Genomic DNA, 21819 nt, shown 5'->3' on the forward strand with positions numbered 1-21819 from the left:
CTATTTGTTGGAATAAATTTATTAAAATTTAAATAGAAACAGATAAAATTGACGCATAGGTAAAGAGTATTCTATATGTATATTGCTCCTTACTTCAGTTAAACTAGGAAAATTGACATACGAAACTTATCACAAATTATTAGAAATATTTTCCGGACTTCCCTGCAAATATATTAAGATGGCTGTGGAATAAGTTCTCAGACCAACTCGTTCAGTTTCTGTTCTGTCTGCAGTGCGCAATGTGCCTCTGAGCATCGTTATGTTGGTATGATGATGATGATGTACACATTTTCAACTAAGCAGAGTAGGTTCTTTGCTCTTAATTTTTACATCTTAACCAACCGTTAAGCCGTTTTTCGTGTGGCCGTTATTCATAATAGACGTGTGCGGCATCTTTGCAAATCCGCCTGTAGATATAGAAAAAAGTAGCTTTCGCATGAAATTATACTTATTATAACTATTCGTTAGGTCAGTTGTGTAAGGATTATTATAAGAACACTACAGGACTTAAGTACCTTCACGCTTGTCCGGAGACCCAAAAGACTCGCATAATCTATCTTTTTAGCCAGTATAAATGTTTAGCTAACGAAGATTACAGCCTCGACAGGATTACATTTTACATTGCATTTCAGAAAACACCAAATAAGATGAATCTAACTCAAAATTGCTCAAATAAATCTTTCAGGGCCCAGAATCTTATAGTCCGTCTCAAAATTGATTTTAAAAACAAAAAATTAGGTTTCACAGTCAATTTGAATGTTGAGGTGTATTTTATTTTTTAGCGCATAAGTCTATTATACAAATGGCCAACAATAAAAAATATTCAAAACTAAATCTAATGGTCAAAACCGTAAAAATGATTTCTATTACAATAACAAATGACGAACAAACAATCAGAAATCTACTTAAGTTAGTTGGTAATTATCGTGATTTCAACACGATAGTCAGAAAGATAATAGTAATTATGCAACTACTTAATAAATATAATCCCGAAGTAGTGATTTTCTTTTAAAGTCTACTTCTTGTAGTCTGCTGATCTAAAATATGTAATTTAGTTATTATAATTAGAAGGAAATTTTATCTAAAAGTATATTTTATTTAATTACTAATGATTTATTCTGTTAGTGATAATTGTTAGCATTGAATTAAGTTCTCGCAAATTATATATCCAAAATAGTATTGATCAATATTGTTATTTATTATATTTTATAGAATATATTATTTATTGTATATTAGTACTCTATATATATATTTATTTAAAAAAAATTATATATTGTTTTTGTGAAGCTTGTGTATTTCATGATAAGAATGGTCACTTATTAATGGTATGTATTATTTTTAAACTACAGAGTTCATTTTAATTTTTAAGATCAAATAAATAAATACTCAGCGTAAATGTTAGATTTTATATTATAAAGCCTTCACTAGAAGTATTGCACACATCTCATTTTAATATAATGTAGTATATTCGTATTCAAATGGTTTACCCAATCTCTAGCGCTTTCACAGTAATCAATACGCTCTCGCTCCATTGAAAAGTCATTGAAATCTTGTTTTCACCAGAAATCCATTATTTGAGGACTCCTAAATCAGTAAAAACATTCTAGCACATCACGTGAGTTTATGAAAAGATAATCGCAAAAACAAAAGGGTCACAGAAAGCTCAAACTTTGTATTTAGCTTTTATGGTATTTTCGCTACCGCCTCTACATTTTCTCCAGAATCCATCAACCGGATGTGTGACTTTGTTACTGAAGTGATATTTCAGATTTTTCTTTTCGCGATTTTTCGAAAACTGTTTGAACGATTTTCTTCGGACTGAGTAATTTATTTACTTAGAAAACCTAAAGCACTTAAATTTGTAAAACTTTCTTTGGAAAATTGTTTCTCAGAGGGTTCTCGAGGAACTGCTTTGTTTACTTGAGCTCCACAAGCTCTTTCATTATTTTTTATTTTTAAATAAAAAAGCGGATCAATAATCCAAGTTACAGAAACGACAATAATAATGACATAAATAAATACAAATAAATCTGTCTATAATTTAGGTTTATAATTAGGCTTTAGCATTTAATTTTTTTTTTTAGAGGTTTTTTATACCAAATTATACAATACAAATAGTTCAAAGAAATAGTTGACATCTGGCTTTATTTAGAAAATTTTGTATATCAGTGCCAAAGAAATCTAAATTAAAATTGTATTGTTTTTAATAAAAGTACGGTGACAAAAAACTGTTAAGTCAAGCGGTTTAGTAAAGTTCCATTCAGCTTATTTTTTTTACATTGGTACTGAGAACCAGGTATTAACGTTATGTACATATATTGCCAGATATGTACATCTAAAGGGGTGGCTCTAGTGACTGTTGTATTGCTGGAAATTTTTTTTTGTAAGGTCAGGTGACTTGTTTAAGAGCCATCAGTGATATGAGTGAGGGATAGTGTGTAACTAAAAAAACATTCTGTGCTTTCGTACTAGTTGTTTAACCTTGCGAGACTTTTCCAGGGATCAGTTGTAGTCCTTTGCAAGAAAATTGCTAAAAAAACGGAGAAAATGTTTCAATGAGGATGCACTTTGTGCTACGATTTCTTCTAATAGGTAATTTTGGCTACAAGTTTGGTTCCTATTAACGATAATATAGCAGTTATTAAGGAACTATTCACACAAGTCTAATATCACCCCACTCTCAAGACTCTAAAATTAACTGAAATACATTAAAACAAAAGAGACTGTAAATTTTATTACAAAGTGTGAAATACTTAATTCTTCCCATTGAAAGCGCTAGTATTGGTAATTTAAAATATTTATTACATTTTTAGGAACAACTGTATAAATAATATAGTTTGAATGTAAAAATTAGTAAACTTGAGTAATTTACTTTTTAAGTAGCAAGTTTACTTTATTCTGTTCATTGGGGCGGTTAAAGAAGCGGTCAACTGCTCTAACGAAATTTTTGGATTACCGTTACATGTTCAAATGATAAAACGAGTACTTACCATTAAGTCTGGTGATAAAGTTTAATTAGGAATTGGAATATTAGGTATTAATTAGAGAAATTCGTTATGTTAAAGAATTAGGAGTTAAAGCTAAATAAAGAAATTTGTGGCATAAAATAGTGAGACACTACAAAAATAAACTTCCTGCCCGGTAACTACAAATGAATTATAATAAATAATTCGCTACTCTATTAAAATATGAACACAAATTCATTTTTTTTTACATTTCAGCTATATTTTCGGTTATGTTACAGGTAAATTAAAAAAATAAAACTATAGATCACGCATGATATTCTATCTAATCTTCCAACTGTAATTTATTTACATACGTATATGTATGATCTGTAATACATTGCACCCATTTTCGTTTCGTTTTTTATTATTATTGTGTAAAAAAATATATAAACTTTAGGTTAAACGTTAAGATTGATTGAGGAACTTGCACAAATAAAATTGTTATGCGATGTTTGCTCTTAAAATGATTTGCGGAATTGTAAATGGTGAGCTTAAATCACCTTATGCATATCTCATATGTATTTTATTCATTGTCAGATTTAAAATACTAACATTATGTTTTAAAAACTCTACCTTCGGTAGAGATATAGTTTTAAGAAATTATAATTGAAAAGTAGAGAAGAGAAATCATTGTTTTAATTAAATTACATTTAATTTTATTTTAGATTTAATGAATTTATTTAAAATGTGTACAGTCGAGTTTTTTCGGTTCTTTTTCAGTTTGATTCTTCTAGGAATTTAGTAGAAGCAACTCTCCTTGTTCTTAGAATATCGGTGATGGTACTGACTGCTATATGCTGCTTTCTGAAATTATGATTTGGCATGCAGGTCTGCTAGAAAATACTGCCAACTTATTTATAGACTTGTCTGTAATCTTCAGTCTGAACTCAAAATTGAAAATGTCAACATACTGTGTTTATTGTCTTAATACAATTTACACTGTCATAGCATACTTTACGTGAGACAAAAATCTAATAAAATGTAAGAAGAATTGCACTAAAAGAACATTCTTAATGTGTGGAAATCTTTTTTAATCTAAATAAAGTTACGCGTGTAATAAATTGTTACAACTAAGTCGTTACTCTCAATCAGGTTCCAGGCAGTCTCTTTCTCACTATGACCCAACAGCTCATTGCGTAAGGCAATAGTTCTTCTCACCTTTTTATTCATTAATTTCTTGAATAAACATTTTTCGCGGCACATTGTTATAGCATCATATATTATTGTAATTTCTAAGATTACTAAAGGCATAACAATCAAGAGTTCTTGAAAAAAAAAAAAGAAAAAAAAATTATATTTCCTTATTGTACTTAATGAGACTACTGTTGCTCAGTCTCGGCTAAATTTTTGATTTAATTAATGAAATAAACTCTTGCGATGCCATTTCATTTTATTTTGATAAATAGTTATTTTTTGCTCGCATTCAGAGTAAGGGTAGACCGAATCAGGGAAGCACTTAAAATTTTATAACAATCTGGTGAACTTTTTGCAGCCTCTAATAAAGTGAGGTAAATTAAATCTCTATCAATTTAACGCCCAAATCGGAGGGATTCCACTTGGAGGCCCTCGAAAATTGTCAGGATGCGGAGAAATGGCTTATACAATGGAGCTAAGCTAACGTTTTATCGCACCTCCGAGTCGGACTCGAGCTCATGTTTCTTACGCCTGCCTACATTGAACTGTCTACATAATTCCTACATCATTTTATTTCTACTTTCAACATAATTCCTATTTATGACCTATGACTCTTAGACATAATCTATTAGAGACGATCTTGAGCTAAACATCAATAATTTGGGGAGCCGCCTAATAAATGTTTTTAGTCGCTGTGGATTTGGTTTTATACTTGCTCCCTGTAAAATATAAATAGCACTAGCCGGTATGGCACCAGAAAAGTCTATATTTAGCTTATTGGCTTTTATTGAGGGGGGTTCCAGGCATTTACACTACAACGTGCTTCTCCGAAATGTTTGGTTTTAGACTACAGGAGTGGTTTCCTGTATTTTTGAAGAGCTCTTTAGAATGGAAAAAAAGCCCGCAGTAAACGACCTGCATGTCTAGTTGACCTTATAGCCATTTTACGGTAGCTTTCTTTAATCAAGGGTTTTATTCCCTTTGTTGTTTAGATTATTTTTCATGATTATTCATTCCACTTATGTTAATATTAAATATAGGTCATATTTAAATTAATTTATTTTTAAATTGTCATTTAAAGTATACATATAAGAAAAAAATAGGTATTGTTTTTGGAGCACCTTGTTTCATCTTTTGTGTAATTCAATTTTGAGGCCTAAATATATTTATTTATTCATGTTATTTATTCATTCATATTACTGGAGAATAAAGTGAACTTAAAATTTATATAAATTAAAACTGTCCGGTAGGACAGTTGTATAAGGGTTGATCGTCAAAAAGAGCACGAACGAAAAAGCGTAACGATGCAAAACACCCGACTTGGACAATTTTTTTTCTTTTTTTCTAAAGAAGATAAAATTCCCAAATTTTCTTTAAATCAATCCTCCTTTATTACCGTAATTTTTTGCAACAACCCAGATCTTATAGATTTCGAGAAAAAAGTTGCCAAAAATCGGAAATACAGCATTTTCAGAAAATATTCTTGTTCTTGTTGATCCTAATAGCATAGCAGGCGTGGTATAAAAGTATTGCTTACTCCAAATGTTAAGGAAATCTGTAAAGCAGATACATAACTTTGCAGAATAGACAAAAAAAAATATATATATCCAAAAGGCACAAAAATCTTTTTAACAAAAACTTACAGTTTAAAAAGTTGATTATTCACCAATAGTTACACAAATCAGCTAGTACCCAACATTTCATTCATAATTCAGCTCGTAATTTCAGCCATATAGAAAAAGCATGTATTCAATTGAATTATTATAATAATTGATATCATTTAAGCAATTTTACTGCATTAAAATTACCCATGTTGATGCAAAATATTATGTACCCGTTCATTCGAGATGCCCACAGCACTAGCAATCTCACGCACCTTCACTCTTCTGTCATCCATCACCATATCATGGATTTTATCAATGATTTCTGGAGTAGTAACCTCAACAGGGCGTCCAGAACGTTCAGTGTCACTTGTGCCCATATGGCCACTCCGAAAATTTTGAAACCACTTATAAACTGTTCTAATCGAAGGTGCAGAGTCACCATAATGTTTATCAAGCTTCTCTTTAGTCTCCTGAGGCATTTTGCCTTTCATAAAGTAGTGTTTAATCAACACACGAAATTCTTTTTCGTCCATTTTTTGAAAATCACTCGACTCCTCGATTCAAACGAATGCCAAACACAAAGAAATAGACCGATCTGGCTGAAACTTGGTGTGTGTTCTTCCAAGAGATGCTACTAACTAAACATAACCTCGATACGCGCCAGTAGTGCTATCTCTCTGGCTTTGCACGGACTTTTCAAACGACCCTCGTAATGGGTGGTGATGTCTGTAATAAAAGAACTATGTCCGGCCAAAATTTTCACAAGAATTCTAAAAATGAAATGATCGATCACAATGGTAAGAAAATTATAGAATTACTAGATGGTTTAAATCTGGCGATATTAAATAATCGTTCAAAAGAGGATAAGGATGGAGGGAACCTTTGCCAATACCCGTAGTTCTCAATGATTGATTATTGTTGTATAAGCAAAGACCTAACAACATATTTAATTGATTTTAAAATTGAATCTCAGATATTCTCAGATTACTAACACAAATATAACGGATTAACTATGCGTAATCGACCATTTTGTGCAAAATTTTGCAAGCTTTCTTCACGAAAACCACTCAATGAATTTCGTTCGAGATCCAAATCATTAATAACTAAGGAACCTCTTACTGCACACTGTCCAGAAATGGATAGTGTAGTCTGTAATGAGAGAAATTTGTTAGGAATCCGGTGTGCACTGAACAGTCTCTGGGAGCCAAAGACTTCCTCAGAAGTTAACGCGCCTAAAAAAAAAAGAAGTGGTGATATTAAAATACGTTTTAACATTTAATACAAAATATATTTTTTATTGATCTAATGATAAATGTATTATTATACATTACTTTCCAAAATTTTGTTTTACACGGACAATAAAAAAAAAGGGAAGAAAATATTTTTTAAAATTCTTAATGTCTTAAAAGCAATGAAGAATTTAGTACGTCAGCATTTTTTAAAGATACGTTATCGTCTTTTAATTCCCTGCTTGGGAAGGTAGTCATAAGCGTGAAGCTTCCAAGTTGGAGATCTGGCCGTTGTCTTTAAAAATTAATTAAGGAAAATATTGCAGCAATTATCAAATAGAAAGCAAAAACGATTACACTTTAGGTAAATTAGAATTAAGCATTTCTAGCTAGAAGGCAAATCGTCGAAGCTTTACGGTAAGACCTTACTTCTTTTTTATAAAACTGGTCTTCGTGTCAATTGATTTCGCTTCAAACTTGAAATACTATATAACAATGATTAAGCATTATAACATATGTTAAAAAGTGTTATAAAAATGTAGCCTGAAATTATAAATTATAAATGTATACATTTTCTCAATGCATTAATTAGACAATCTTTTAAATTAAAATGATCGGTTATTGGCTTATTGTGCAATCAACATCCCGAGTTGAGAGGAATTTCCAAAAAACTATTCAAAGAAACCAAAGCCCTTTGGTTTAATTAGTAATTCCTGAAACTTAGAATTCTACCAATATCGTAATAAATGCTACATAATTCTACATAATAGATAGATTTGCTTAATAGTAAATTGTATTAAAGCGCTTCTTTAGAGAGTAAAAGTTCCCAGATAAAACCCCCCAAAATTTTGTTTAAAGTAACTGTGAAAGGCAGGTAGGAGTGAAGATATTGTACAATTTTAGAGTACAACTGCAGCCATTCACGAGATTTTCGGAAATAACGAAAATTTTGAGGGACAGTTTAAAAGTGTTGGCTGTCAATACTACACGAAAAAGTATTTTATATAAAATAAATTTATAAAAGTAGCAATTTCTTTTTTTTTCTTCTTCTTTCCAAGTATAAGATAAAATTCCCAAATTTCCTTTTTACGAATTTTTCGCTCCAAACAAGACCATGAATTTTCAATAGGGTTTAATTTTTCTGCTTTTAAATAAATTCTTTATGTTTATTAAAGAAAATGAGTGCATTAAATTCATTGTTACTATCTTCGATTTCAGTGCTGAAGAAATAGTCATCCTAAAAACAAAAGTTCAGTAGGTAAAGTAAGAAAACTTAGTGTATGAATACTTTTTTTTGACCACTGTATATATATATATAGATATATATATAGATATATATATATATATCAACCTATATTCAAGCTGTTGATTGAACGTTTATTATATACAAATAATCCATAGAAAAGATAAGGATACTCCATTATTGTGGCCCGCAGATCTCCAACAGTATGATCATGGTTTAATACCACCTGTATTTTATCGCCTCCAGGTAAGCGGATCTGTAAATAGTAAAAATATATAAATAAATAAATTCAATATGTTTTTATTTACGATTAACTATCAGATATTTACCTACTGCTCTCATTAATACTAATTATGCTAGGAAACTCTATTTTCGCTCACTTCATTAACATAGAGAAAAAACCATATTTCTGTGATACCTCTTCTAGATACCAAAATCAGTTTGCAATATTTTGTAATATGTCATTTTTCTTTTAGCCTAGTGAGAATCATAACACCAGCTAAAAAGGAAATCATGCCCGGACAGACCTAAAAGTCTGCTGCAGCGTAGTATAAGTTTTATAATGTTTCTGTGAATTTACAGGTGATATAATGTTCATATAAATAATCATCAAAACAAAGCGGTATACCGCAGTACATTCAAGTTAATCGAAAATTTGTGAAAATAGAGGGAAACTGCATCACAAGAAATTAATTTCACTAATGAAAAGAGCGGAAGTAGAAACAACCACGGTTGAGGAGCTGGCTGAGGACAGGAATGAGAAGGTTGGTGGAGTGGTTCTTCATCCTGTACAACCAGCTAAGAAAAAGAGTAATGCTTACGGCAACTAGTATACCCATGCTTAAGGATATTCATATATGTTGCTTGTAAAGCAAAAAAACCAAAACATTTCGAAAATTTGTTAATTATCACAAGAACCTGTACAGTAGTCGTTGGTAAAGACTCGTCTACTCTAACTGATCTGGCCACTGATGGGTGAATACTTTCCACTTCTTTATCGTGTTGCTCTTCAGTTACTTTTGATATAGCGCTAGAACATTAATAGACATCTTGAGTAATTTAAAATAATATTTCATTGAAAAGTAATATTATTGTAAGTTGGCCCAATTCGTAAAAAATCTGCAAGTACCTAGGCAAGGTCAAGGCCTAGTAAAATTTGTAAGTAGAAGGCGCAGCAGGCATTTTAATAGTTCGAGCGACCACGCCATCCAGTAAGTACACAAAAAAGTGCGAGGAAGTCCGTAGAGTCAGCAGACTTACACTAGAAACCACTGTACCAACCAGGATGAATTGGTCATACTCAAGGATCAGTTGTACAACGCATTAATAAAAAGAAAGTTTATATAAACACTGGTCCAATCCTCATATGTTTAAAAGAATTGCATCTTTAAATTACCCGATAAAAAAAAAGTTACAATTAAAAGTTACCTCGGTAAACGTTGAAAATAAAAGTGATAGGCCCTTAGGCAGATGCCGAAAGATTGAAAAACGCAAAAAAAAAAAAAAATAAATGGTTAAGATGAATTTCCATTTAACTGAATTCCGTCAGGTTTATTGGAAGTAAAGACGACTTTCAAACACAACATAAGTATGAACTTCATACGATTTAAACTTTTTGATACTTAGTACGCACAAATAAATATACACACAGATAATTTTCTGAAAACTATGTTTTTTCTGTCTTAGATGGTAAATTAATAATATTGTAAAGTTTTTCTTGTCCTTTTACTAAGAAAACTTCACAACTATAACTAATGCCTGCCACTAGTTAATTTAATATGTGGGTTTAATTAAATAATAAAACTCGCTAAATTTGTAAGTAATAACCTGATTTATTAACACATTACCTTTACTAACATTAACATTTACTAGTAACTAACGCTATTCATTACAGTTACCATTTACAACAGTCCCAACAGTTTACTGTTACTTACTCACTATGTAACGCCACAAAACTGTTCCACGACTGACCACTAGTCCGCACTGCCCCAGATTGCGCTAGACTCAACCGCACTAACAAAGCTCTACTCACTAACTGACTAACTGCCCGACTAGCTAACTTTGAAGCACTCCGTAACACTGACGCTCTCGAACTGTCACTTCCAAAGTGTCTCTCCAAACTAACTCAAAGACTAACTTCTCAAAACTCACTCAAAGACTTCACTAAAAACTCTAATAACTTGATTAAAACTGACTTCTCCAGCTGTGTCTGCCTCCATTTAACTGCGACTGCCCCACTCCGTCTGTGTCACGCCCACCGGCCGGTCACTGGCTGAGGAAAACACATGCTGCCACCACCCCAACTGGGGCCGCCCTCCTCTAACCTTCTGTCACACTCCAACTCTGCCTGTCTTGCTCCCACCTGCCGCTCATTGGCTGAAAAACACATACTGCCACCACCCCAACTAGGGCCGCCTCCTCCAATTGTTTGTCTCCCTCCTACCTGTCAATCACTGACTGGGAAAACACATATGCCACCACCCCAACTGAGGCTTTTCTCTTAGCTGGCTTTTACACAGCGGTGGACCGTTACAGGCTACGGTCACTAAACTCAAACAACAATCTAGCCATTTTCTTTTCTGGCTCAGGTAGAGACCGGCCTTTTGTTTACCCAGTGTCGGCCTGTTACCGACTTTGGTTGCTTAACCCCTAGAACAATCTAGGCCTTTCTTCTCTGGCCAGGTCAACTTCGTTACAATATGTTTTAGGCGGGTCCTGTTCTCTAAGGCACCACAGCCAAAGTCGCTAATTTAGGGGAGTTATATTACGTATTTCGGTTAAAAAATCAATTAGAAAATCTAGTACAATCTGATTGTTTCTAATAAGATAAAATAATATCCTTTTAAATAATTGCACACATTTACCTTCCTAATTTATGTCCCTTTCCTGTGAAATAAGTGGGCGTTGTTGCTGGTGCAACATAATTTTCATGTCTATGGTCCTCAAGACTTAAATGGACTGCCCCACTTTCGGCCTGAGGATATAATTCTGCCGGTACATGTCTAAAAAAAAATATATATATATATATATATAAGTTTAAGACAATAATAAAAATACTTTCTAAGAATAACACTGATGAGAAATCGAATTTAAATTAGACTAACCCCTGCCGAATTCTGGCCAAAAATTCCCTCTCATGAGGATCATTGTACGAGCGTAATGCACCATTGTCTACGCTAAATCCATCACGCCACAATCTAACTATAACTTCGCGGTGATTTGGTGTGGCGCTTGCAGCCACTGCACCGTTTGGATTAGTAACTAATGAACAAAACAAAAAAACGCTCAGTTATGAAATATTTAGAAGACTGTCTTGCTCCAATTAAAACGCTGTTGTTAGTAAGCTAGTTTCCGGACAGTGATCATTTTTACACAAAGCTATACATACGTACACAAATGCAATAAGTGAATACACAAATTAACACACAAATAAATTAGCTCAAATCAGCCGACAGAGCTGAGGCCTCTTCATAAAGAAGTTAAACGGGTACATCTCTTTGTATACTGACAAATTATTTTTCCAAAAATAAAAACTTTAGAAGAGCTTTTATAAGAGCAAAACGTCGCTTTAATGTTACAAAGGGGAGCCCTAACCCTTTCATTCTGCCAAATTTCAACGAAATCAGGTAAGGATTTACAGAGTTATTAGTAATAATAATTTTGAAGGAGGCCTTACATACATGGGGTTAACTCCTGTCCCTTTCAATGTACTGCGTCGAGACCCCCAAAAGGTACATCTTACATGAAATTCCAAATCGAATGACACCTCAATCATAAAAATCGGTTCGCGCGTTTAGACGCTATGTAGTTTACAAAAAAGTTAACAACAAGAAGAACAAGAACATTTTCTGAAAATACCGTCGCCCATTTTCGGCACTATTATATCTGGGTTGCTGCAAAACAAAAATTACTGTTATAAAGGAGGATTTGCCCTATACTTGAAAGAAAATTTGGGAATTTTATCTTTTATAGAAAAAGAGAAAAAAATAGTCGAAGTTGGGTGTTTTTCCACGTTACGTTTTTTCGTGCAGTTTTTGACGATCAGCCCTTATACAATTGTACTAAGTTCTTTAAATGCTAAGTTATTGTAATATTGTTGAATGTTTACATTTATTCAAAGAGCTTATTAGAAGATTGATTTATGTCTGGACAAAAAATTAAAAAAATTTCTGTATTCTTATTTTGTAAAAAACAGTAAGCTTATAATAAGAAATAATTTACTTTACTTTAAATTTTTGTTAGTAATTTTTTTATTTTATTTATTTTTTTATTGTCTCTTGAAGTTAAGTTTATTTATTTTTATGGAAGACTTTATTTAATAGGAATGTTTTTATACACTTTAATTTTAATGAGCTATTTTGCTTTCTTTATTTCATTTCAATAATTTCATAGCTTTGATTTGCGTTTTCCTAGCTCAGAATCAGAATGCAACTTTGCTATTTTATGTACTGTTAATTCAATATTGTAAATTGCAATCATTGTACTCACTGTAATTTTAGGCTGAAATAAAATAATTCATTATTATTTTCACTTCCTAGAAGCTGCTTATAGCTCATTGTCCGTTGACGGCCAGTTTTGTCTAACAAGAGAACACTGTCCGGAGGCCGACAGAGCACTGAAAAATGCTCCGGGCGCCAATGAGCTCAGATGTTAGCGCGCCTTAAAATAAAATAATAGTAATAAATGCTAGAAATATATGATGGTATTAGTATTTACCATTGGGGTCATCCAAAGTACGACCAAGTCTGTATCCCTGTCCTGTAAAAAATTGCGGTCCACCGGGTTCATGAGAGATAGATTCCACTCCACCTTGACTGTAAAACACAGGCTTTAATTAGATTACATGGCGGTAGCTAGCGCCAAACGCGACCTCAACGTGTCTACCGAAACACCCACAACTACAGCACTATCTCCAGCCCAGTTAGTTTAATCTGACTTAAGAATGTAAAGAGTCTCTTGAACAACGTTAGAAGGAATTAGTTCCCCTTCCAGAAAAACTGAATTCTAAACTCCATCAAATCCTACACGTTTACTCTGTGCAGTGAACTTTCTTCTTAATCCTGACAGAACTTTCACAGGGTACCTGTTCACAGTTATCCCCACGCATATTCTTTGCTCTGCCTCAGTTCAAAGTTATTTAAAATAGTCCACATTCTTGTCTGGGTAGTTCGAATAAACTCGGGCGAATAGTTTTAATGAAATAATTTCCTTTTTCATGGTCAGGTTGTGCAATCACCATTCCTGCGACCAACTGAACTGAGCTGCTGACCCACATGCGCTTGTAAGGCAATGCCGCAAGGGTTAAGGTCTAATGATATTTCAAACGAAAAACAAAGAAGCTGCTGGATTCTAGTTTTCGCAAGAAGACGAAGCAATAATACTAACATTTTTTTCTAAGTTTTTTTTTGCATTCAATAGGTAATTTAAGAACTAAAACACATAAATATGCAGTATTTTTCACTCTAGTTCAGCTGGCAGTCTCGCCGAGTTAGCGGTCAATGCCTTAACTCTAGCATAAAAAGCATTAATTTATTTATTTTCAAAACTTCTAATACTTTTTCCTTGAAATATTGCCAAAATCCTCCCAAAAACAAGTACATACTTACTCTCTCAATGATCGGAATAAATCTGTAATAATCTCATTTGGAGGACGCCAAGGGCCAACTACTTGCTGGCCACTGTGCTCGGAGCCTCCTGCATAATATGCTTGACCTTCTTCCTCATCTGAACTAGATTCATTCGATCTCACTGTCGATATGGTTGCAAATCTACACAAAAGAAAAACTATAATTAGTTATCGCATATCACTAAAAACTATTATTAGTTATAGCGCATCAACATCTGTGCTTATTGGCGCCCGGAGCCTTTTTCAGTCCACTGTTGGCCTTTTGACAAAATGTTCTATCGTTACAGACATCACTATCACAAAAAAATTTGCTGTAAAAGGCACCTAAGAAGAAAAAAATATAAGGAAATCTAAAGCAGAATTCTACCCTAAATTTAACCCAGTGCAATGTTTACTCTTTCCTAATTTAGAATCTTAACTAAACGTTGAGTTAAGCAAAACTTAATGTTTTACTCACAGAGGGCAGTGGACTAGCTGTAAGCGACAATACCAGCCTAACAAAACCCAACAAGTGTCTGTAGGATAGTGCTACAAGAGTTGATCATCAAAAACTGCACGAAAAAGCGTATATGAAAACACCCAACTACATTTTTTATTTTTATCAAACATAAAATAACCACATTTCATTTTCAATAAAAGGCATATCCTGGCCTTTAGTATTCATTTTTCAAAATAGCGTAGATTGAGTATGTTTAGTGAAATACGCAAAAAAAACCGTGATCGACAGTATTGACTGTAACGAGAGAATACTGTCCGTAAGCCGTCAGGGCACTGAAAGAATTCAGGACACCAATGAGCTCCGATGGTGCCTTGAAAGACGAGGGGATTTTATCCCACGGACTCCTTAGACAGATCACCATCTGCTTTCCTAAAATGATACAGCAGCATGGCGCAGATCTCTTACGGAGAACTGGTACAATATCTAGAGAAGCCTAGTAGAACACTGAGCCCTATTAAAAAAATGCACAGCCGATCCTTGAAGATTCATGAAGTATAGACTTCTGCATAGACAGAAATTTCGATTGCCTGCACGATAAAAAACTAATACCTTGACGAACGATTTATGTTCGGAATGGTTATAGACGTTTGAGAGGAAACAACGGTTGGAGTGTCATCACTGGCTCTTATTTCCGGTTCCTCATTGGAATCTTCATTTTCTTGAGAAACAGTGTTTGAATCCTGGACAAAATTTCGTCTCACTAACGAGTCACCTTCTGGCTCTATCTCTGGTTGAACACTGGGAAAGCCACCTCCCTCATAAAAAGTTGTTAAAGCCATCTGTAAAAGTAAAATAACATCACGAATTACATAAACAACTTTTATGAATACAATATTTTATGACCAATGTGAAATCGGTGATTGTCGAAACCATATTGCAACAAAATTCTTCAAACTTTAACTTATGTGTGAAAATTAATATTATAATATGATAAAATATAATGAAATTAATGAGCAGAAATAGAAAATTTATATTCTGGAATATGCAATTTCCACGAAAAGTGCTGAAACATGGAGGAGAAAAGATGCATCTATTTCCACCATCAATTTTGCAAATTTTAATGAAACTGTATACTCTAGTCATACTTTACCCATATATTTTTCCCATAACGAAACGCTTTTTACTAATTCAATATTGGCAATTCAGCTGAACTCAGATCAGTACATCTAGAACTTAGGAACGCTTTGAAATGCAACTAAATTGGCCGCAATGTTATAGAATATTTACGGATGGAGATCCAAGTTGCACGACAAAGTATTACCTATGACCTTCAGTTACATTCTGTGAATTACCACAACTAAACATGTACGTCACAGTTTATGAGGCAGAAATTATAGTTATCATGGCCCTCAAATATATAATTAAACTAACTGATGAAACAAATATATATTAAGCCATACCCAATGGATACTGAATAAACCAGAAAACCTGCATTAATCACAAAACAATAGAGCCTTAAAATAAGGTAGGTATAGGTTCTTTGGGTTGGTTGGAGAGTTGGTTTCGCCAACCCATCTTGTATGTACTCTCTGTTTATATTCTCTGTTCATAGAGTGGATGGTTTATGTTTTGGGTTGGGTATACAAAGGTGCGAAAAATCTTGAGTGTTCTACTTCAACAGTATGAATTTTGACACAAAAGATAGATATAAATAAGTCTTTAGTGTTAAGACGTGGGTGTGTTTATTGGTAAGAATGTGTTAGGTTGGATTCGTGGCAATGTGTGAACAGTAGTACTGCTCTATCAGCTGTGACGCATAGAAATTTGATTATATTATGACTGTATGACGAAATGTCAATTTAAAAATAAATAAATATTATCATTTAAAGATTGCTCTTTCTAACTTAGATTGTATCATAAATTAAAATTTCATCGAATACCAATTTTGTAGGCCATTACAAAATTAAAAATTGTATTACAAGCCAATCCCAAAATTACATAAAACATTTTACAAACATCCTTTAACAACATAAGAGATAAGTAACTCTACATTTGAGGAAAAAAAATTGAAATGAAACATGAATATATGCACATACCTCCAAATTCCAATTTGCTGATTCTAAAAAGAATCTACTATTCTCTGCAGGAGAGCCGGTTATTTCTGAAAATCCGATTATCATTTCTTCTTCAAGTTGATCTCGACTCATTTTAATAAATTACTTAAAATAGCTTACTAACTTTACACCGGGCACCAGACCGAAAAGTAAATCTTATAACCTCCAGTTGTTTATTTGAAAGATTAAATTTGTTTGAAGAATATTAATCGATTAGTTCCTATTAACCATCAGTCAACGTTATGTCAGGTATATCTATTTATATTTTAAAATATTTATTATCATTTAGATTTTTGATGAGTCAGTCAGGAATAATAACATCTATTACGGACGTACATATGTATGTCAAACTTCACGATAAAAATAGTACTAAAAAAATGTTATGTTTGCAGTATATGTTTTTGTATAATTTTACAAATTAATAAATTAAATAAAATTTAATTCAAATTTTTAGAATGAAGAAAGAATGTTCTTCTTAGTTACCAATTTTTTTGTGAGTAATAGTTGATGAAATATTGCTGAAAATAGGCATAAACTAAATCAGAAATTACAAAGGGGGGCCGATTCAGAACTGATGTATAAAATGCTGCATTAGCGGGCGAATTAATCAAAATTAACTAAGTTTGACACATTTTAATCTGCTCCTTATCAGAATGGCTTTATACTTTACAATCCATCACGTTTTCGGTTGTCCTATTTGCTGACGCTATAGAAATAACCTAGAGCGAAACATTCAAATTTCTCGTGTTTTGTATCATCATAACTCCCTCGTTTTCTTCAGTACTTTTACTATTTCTCAGAACTATTTCGGATTTCCCTCCATCATTAGCTCCGTTTAAGGAATTTGACTTTCCTATGAGGGGAAGTGTATTAGCCACTTCAAGAATCTTAACGTCCCCTCAAGTTTAAGCCCCAAAGCTTAAAAAAAAGTTTATACTTACTCCCGCAATACTAATTGTAGCAGGGAATGTTAGTTCAAATGTGTGAGAATAAATAGTTTCAGGGTCCCAAAGGCGAACAAACTTTATGGGCGTCCTACATTTTTTGAACTAACTTGGGCGCCTATTTCACCAGTGGTCCAATAGCCCACAATAAAGCACCTGTTTTTCAGCAAATTCTACTTTTAATTAGCAACCTTACCTTGTTATTTCTAGTGATAAGGGCTACAGCTTCTGCCTTCTCAATTTGACATTCTGCATCTATTTTTGTTTTTCCCTAACTTAAAGATCTTGTTATTTAATTATTTTTAAAAATAATTAAATAACAAGATCTTTAAAAGTAAAAAAGTGTAGACTTAATGCTTTTATTAATGAGGCCCCAGGCTATTCATGATCTTAGCGCCAGGAGCTAGTAAGGTCTGAAGGATATTAAGGACTCATTAATGTTACGACATACAGGAGTTTTATAGGTGACGGATAGCAAAGTGAATAAGTAATTCAATAAAAAATATTTTATTTTCAGTTACTTATTTTTCTTTTAGTTCACTTTCAAAAAACATTAATAAAAACGTTCATGGTATTTATGGACTTAATGCCTTGACTAGATATGTAAATTTAAGTAATGGTACTTACAAACTTACAACAAAATAACTAACCAAGTTAATAATAAATTAGTAATTTAATATTTTTATTACATAGAATGTATATAGATATATATACATTTTAAAACCTTTTAAGCTATGAATCAGTCTTAAAATAGCTGTTGTTGCCCCAATGATAAATAACACAATATAAATGATTAATAATTTTTAAATTATAAATAAATTAGTCACTTTGTTTTTTTCTTGAATAAAACAAAATCGGTATACATTTTTTGGGTATAAACTTATAAAAGAGCTAATTCTATAGCTCCCTAAACAGACTAGCCGATCACTTATTTGCATTCAGCATTATGCGTACATATACGTACTTATGCAACTGAGTAAGTTAAAAATCACTGATGAAATTCTATCTAGTTTTTTTTCTTTTACGCCAGGTTTTATGATTGGGCCAAATATTCGAAATTACCAGAATTACATGCTTCATGGTCCCCCGGAATTTTTCATTTTAAGAAGTTCTCTGAAAAAAGTTCACTGTCAATTCATTGATAATACTTTTAAAATATGTAGTTTATAGGAATGTCAAAGGTTTTTCTAATTTAGCTTATCTAGGTACTGAAACGATTAACTTTCTGCATAGTAGTATGATATTTAAGCGAAACGTTGGTAACTTGCGAGTCATAAAATAAACCGGCCTGGTTAAATTATTATTATGAATATGGCTGCAGCAACTAAATCTTTTTAAAAAAAGTCGCCCAAAAGGTGGCTTTATAATTTTCATGACTAAGTCACAAAGTGAAACTGCTGATTTGTTAAAAGGCGATTTTCATCAAAGTTATTAACTCATTTCGTTGTATTAATGGGCACTGTAAAACAGAAAAAAATTACTTAAAAAAAAATTCATGAAACAAAATTTGGTTTAATAAAGAATGTAAAACTGCGAAAAATTGTGTTAACATTTGCTAAAAAATTTACAAAAAAGGAGATTTTCGCTCTAAAGTTTTAGGCTCCTATGTAATTAGTAAAAAGTTCTAAATATAATAGATTGTTTGCTATAAGCTAAAAAAATATTTAATAAGGATTTGCTCTAGCTATCACAAATCTAAAACGTTTTGGCAAAAAAATATACGTCATGGCAGAATTTGCAACCGGAGGAAAGCGGTCCAGATCAGAGTGTAGCACGCCACCAGCGACAACTAAAAAACCTTGAGAACCAACCTCTTATGCGGCCGATCCTCGAGAACATTGCCCTACACATAAGCAGATGGCAGCGTCGGATATCACTGCCCGAGATCTAGCACACGGCAAGATAGATCTGGATTATTTAGAATAGTTTTATATAAAAAGCTTATAAAATTTGATATAATGATGTTCAAAATAAAATCTTGTTAAGGTACACATTAGAGATATTTAAACGGTGTAATAGCGCTAAAATTTAGTAAGCGAAAAATATATGTTTAGAATATAATTCTAAAATTGCATGTATTAAGGAGAAATCCAGTATACACCCCTGGAGTTTTCAGTTGCATATCGTGCTGAAATGTTGGCTGTATAAGAAAACAAAATTGCACACTGACCGACTATCTTCCAAAATAAATAATATTCATTATTACTTCTATTTTTTTTACAAAGTACTATTGCTTATTCATTTAATCCCAAGTGAGGTAAGAACAGGCACTGATTGGAATACGCTCTGGTATCTATAAAATGAATCCAATATTGAATACCAGATTAGCTCTAATATGCAATATTAAAACTGCGAATAAGGTTCAAGCATCTTCCTACAACGGCCAAATCTTTGTGTAAAACTTACTGTGTCTATGTTTAGAGCATGGCGCACAGAACACAGTTATCTTACTACTTGTGTAATTATGATCTATGTATGAGTTAATTTTAAAGTAAGCGTAATAATTGAGATCCTTATTGTTATTGTTACCAACAATTTATACGTTTTGCATTAACACTTTCACTACGTTCACAGCACGTACGAGAGGTCACCCAAAATAACGGGAAGTTTTTTCTCGTAGGAGATGGACGCATAATTCCATTTTCTGTAACAAGATATCATTACTAGTTTCTGTTGACTATAACTTGACTAAAAGTCATCCGAGCATTCAGAATGTATTATTTACTAAAACAATTTTTACAAAGTTCAGTAATCTGTAATCATGTCATTTCTTGCAGGGGTGGGGAAAATCGATGAATCTGAAGATATTGTGAAAACTTTTTCAAATTTCAATTTTTTAGACTCTTTTGGAAGTCGAAAGACCTTCTGGCTGAGATCGCCTTCCACCTTTTTTTACTTTTGTCCTTTCTACTTAAGATAACTATCCGTTTGCCTGGCTCTGAGTCCTCTCCGCTAGCCTTTCGAAGTAATGTGACTGACAGTCCCTGCAATTGATTTCCTTAGTAAGGAACAGAACTTTATGTTAACACGTTACATGTGTCACATCCTAATTTACGAATTAGGCTCACGAACACATTACACATTAGGCTTGGCGAAATCCAGAAATGAACCAGAACAGTAACTATTTTCTGGTACGGGCCACTTGTAGCCGAAGTTGGAATCACTTAATCAGCCCCCTCGGGAAAATGATATCCGCCATTATTGGGTAACCATCATACTATAGAGCAGTAGGATCACCTACTTGCATTTACTGTCTTTTCTTACTTCAAATCTAATAATAAGGTAGTTTTAGTATCTATTCCAAAAATTACAATTCAAAATAATACCATGAAACACATAGCCAGTTCAATAAACATTGATTGGAACAGTACTAAAAACTTGTCTTGATAAAAATCTTTTTAAAAAGTATTGAACGCAGTGAATGTGTTAGTATTTTTACCCAAAACAGAACAAAATATACACATTATAATAAAATGTATATTACAATAAAAAAGATGGTAATATAACAGAAGAAAAATTATATCCTGGAATGCAAGGTTCAGAATAATAAAAACATAAATATTAAATTAATACAAAAAGCTGTCTTCACATGCAGTTTAGCACTTTTAGATCCAAATGATAAGCTCACAAATTTTAAATGATTTGAAATAAGGTATTGCTTACTAAACAATCTGGTGCTAATACTCACTCGCCTTTTTCTTACAACAATTAACCTTGAAACACTTGAAACTGTTAATGAGGGGGGGAACGCTAACTTCTCTAAACTTCAGTACGTGGAACTTTATTCTAATACCAAATTTTACTTAAATATTTAATTCCTATTAACAGAAAAAGGAATGAAGTTTTGTTAATTGCATTAAGGTATCGAGAGGAAATTAACATGGCTTTTGATTGCTCAAGGAATGATATTTTTTCTTTATATGACGGACAGGGCTGACAGAGGCAAGACAACTGGACTGGCACTGTTCCTCTCTTTTCGCGGGTTATAAAATATCAATAGCATCTAGGTGATACACAAGTTTCTGTGGCTAGTAAAAGATTCACCAAGGTGTGCGCGGATATCCGTATTCAGAAACAAAACAGAAATACAGAAATGAGAACAGATTCATCGCGCGATGGAGCAGTTTTTATTTTCCGGACGGTTTCTCTGTTTACAAAAACCTTGTACTTACCGCACAGTGAGCTATTACAGAAAAATCTGAGGATAAAATGTCTGGATTTGAAGCAAATATCCATAAATGGGATCTCTAAACTGACAGTACACACTGACAACATACAGCCCAACGAATCTTGCTAGTACGCACAAAACACATGTTTGCCATGAAATGCTACGCAAAAAAATAAGAACGCAAAATCTTTTGAACCTCCCTCTTTATGTTTAAACTTCAGCTTCCTAGACGGGAAACCGTGAAACGGCCTGGCAGGATTTAAGGAACTGAAGAGACGAGAATCGAGCCTAAAGAGAGTGAGAGGGTGAAAAG

The 21819-nt window shown here is 32.9% G+C and overlaps 1 protein-coding gene across 3 annotated transcripts; it reads right to left on the bottom strand.

Moving 5' to 3' along the window:
- Positions 1-7009: 7009 nt before the first annotated feature.
- LOC141459243 (NSFL1 cofactor p47-like) lies at positions 7010-16588 on the bottom strand. Of its 3 annotated transcripts, none has more exons than XM_074138075.1 (9): positions 16377-16587; positions 14890-15119; positions 13822-13983; positions 12932-13029; positions 11320-11476; positions 11080-11217; positions 9134-9245; positions 8389-8471; positions 7010-7267 (listed from the first exon to the last, which is right to left on the bottom strand). In XM_074138075.1, exons 1-9 carry the CDS (start codon positions 16485-16487, stop codon positions 7138-7140), a joined length of 1221 nt encoding a protein of 406 aa, XP_073994176.1. In that variant the 5' UTR covers positions 16488-16587; the 3' UTR covers positions 7010-7137. The 3 variants fall into 3 exon arrangements, with proteins under 3 accessions (XP_073994176.1, XP_073994178.1, XP_073994177.1); XM_074138077.1 differs by lacking the exon at positions 16377-16587 and adding an exon at positions 15431-15545; XM_074138076.1 differs by lacking the exon at positions 7010-7267 and adding an exon at positions 8030-8209 and having other exon boundaries at positions 8324-8471; positions 16377-16588.
- Between the last annotated feature and the right edge of the window lie 5231 nt (positions 16589-21819).

This window comes from Rhodnius prolixus, unplaced genomic scaffold (genome assembly GCF_049639745.1).
Source record: "Rhodnius prolixus isolate KJV_2025 unplaced genomic scaffold, Rpr scaffold_11, whole genome shotgun sequence".
In the NCBI taxonomy this organism is placed as follows: Eukaryota; Metazoa; Arthropoda; class Insecta; order Hemiptera; family Reduviidae; genus Rhodnius; species Rhodnius prolixus.

What these genes read in the sequence shown, in the direction of transcription:
- LOC141459243 (XM_074138075.1), bottom strand. Translation starts at nt 16,487, where the DNA reads ATGAGTCGAGATCAACTTGAAGAAGAAATGATAATCGGATTTTCAGAA. An exon ending in AAGGGACATAAATTAGGAAG is followed by an intron (nt 9,246 to 11,079) that starts GTAAATGTGTGC and finishes TTAATGTTCTAG; the next exon opens with CGCTATATCAAAAGTAACTG. An exon ending in CTGCGGGCCACAATAATGGA is followed by an intron (nt 7,268 to 8,388) that starts GTATCCTTATCT and finishes TAATTTTTAAAG; the next exon opens with ACAACGGCCAGATCTCCAAC.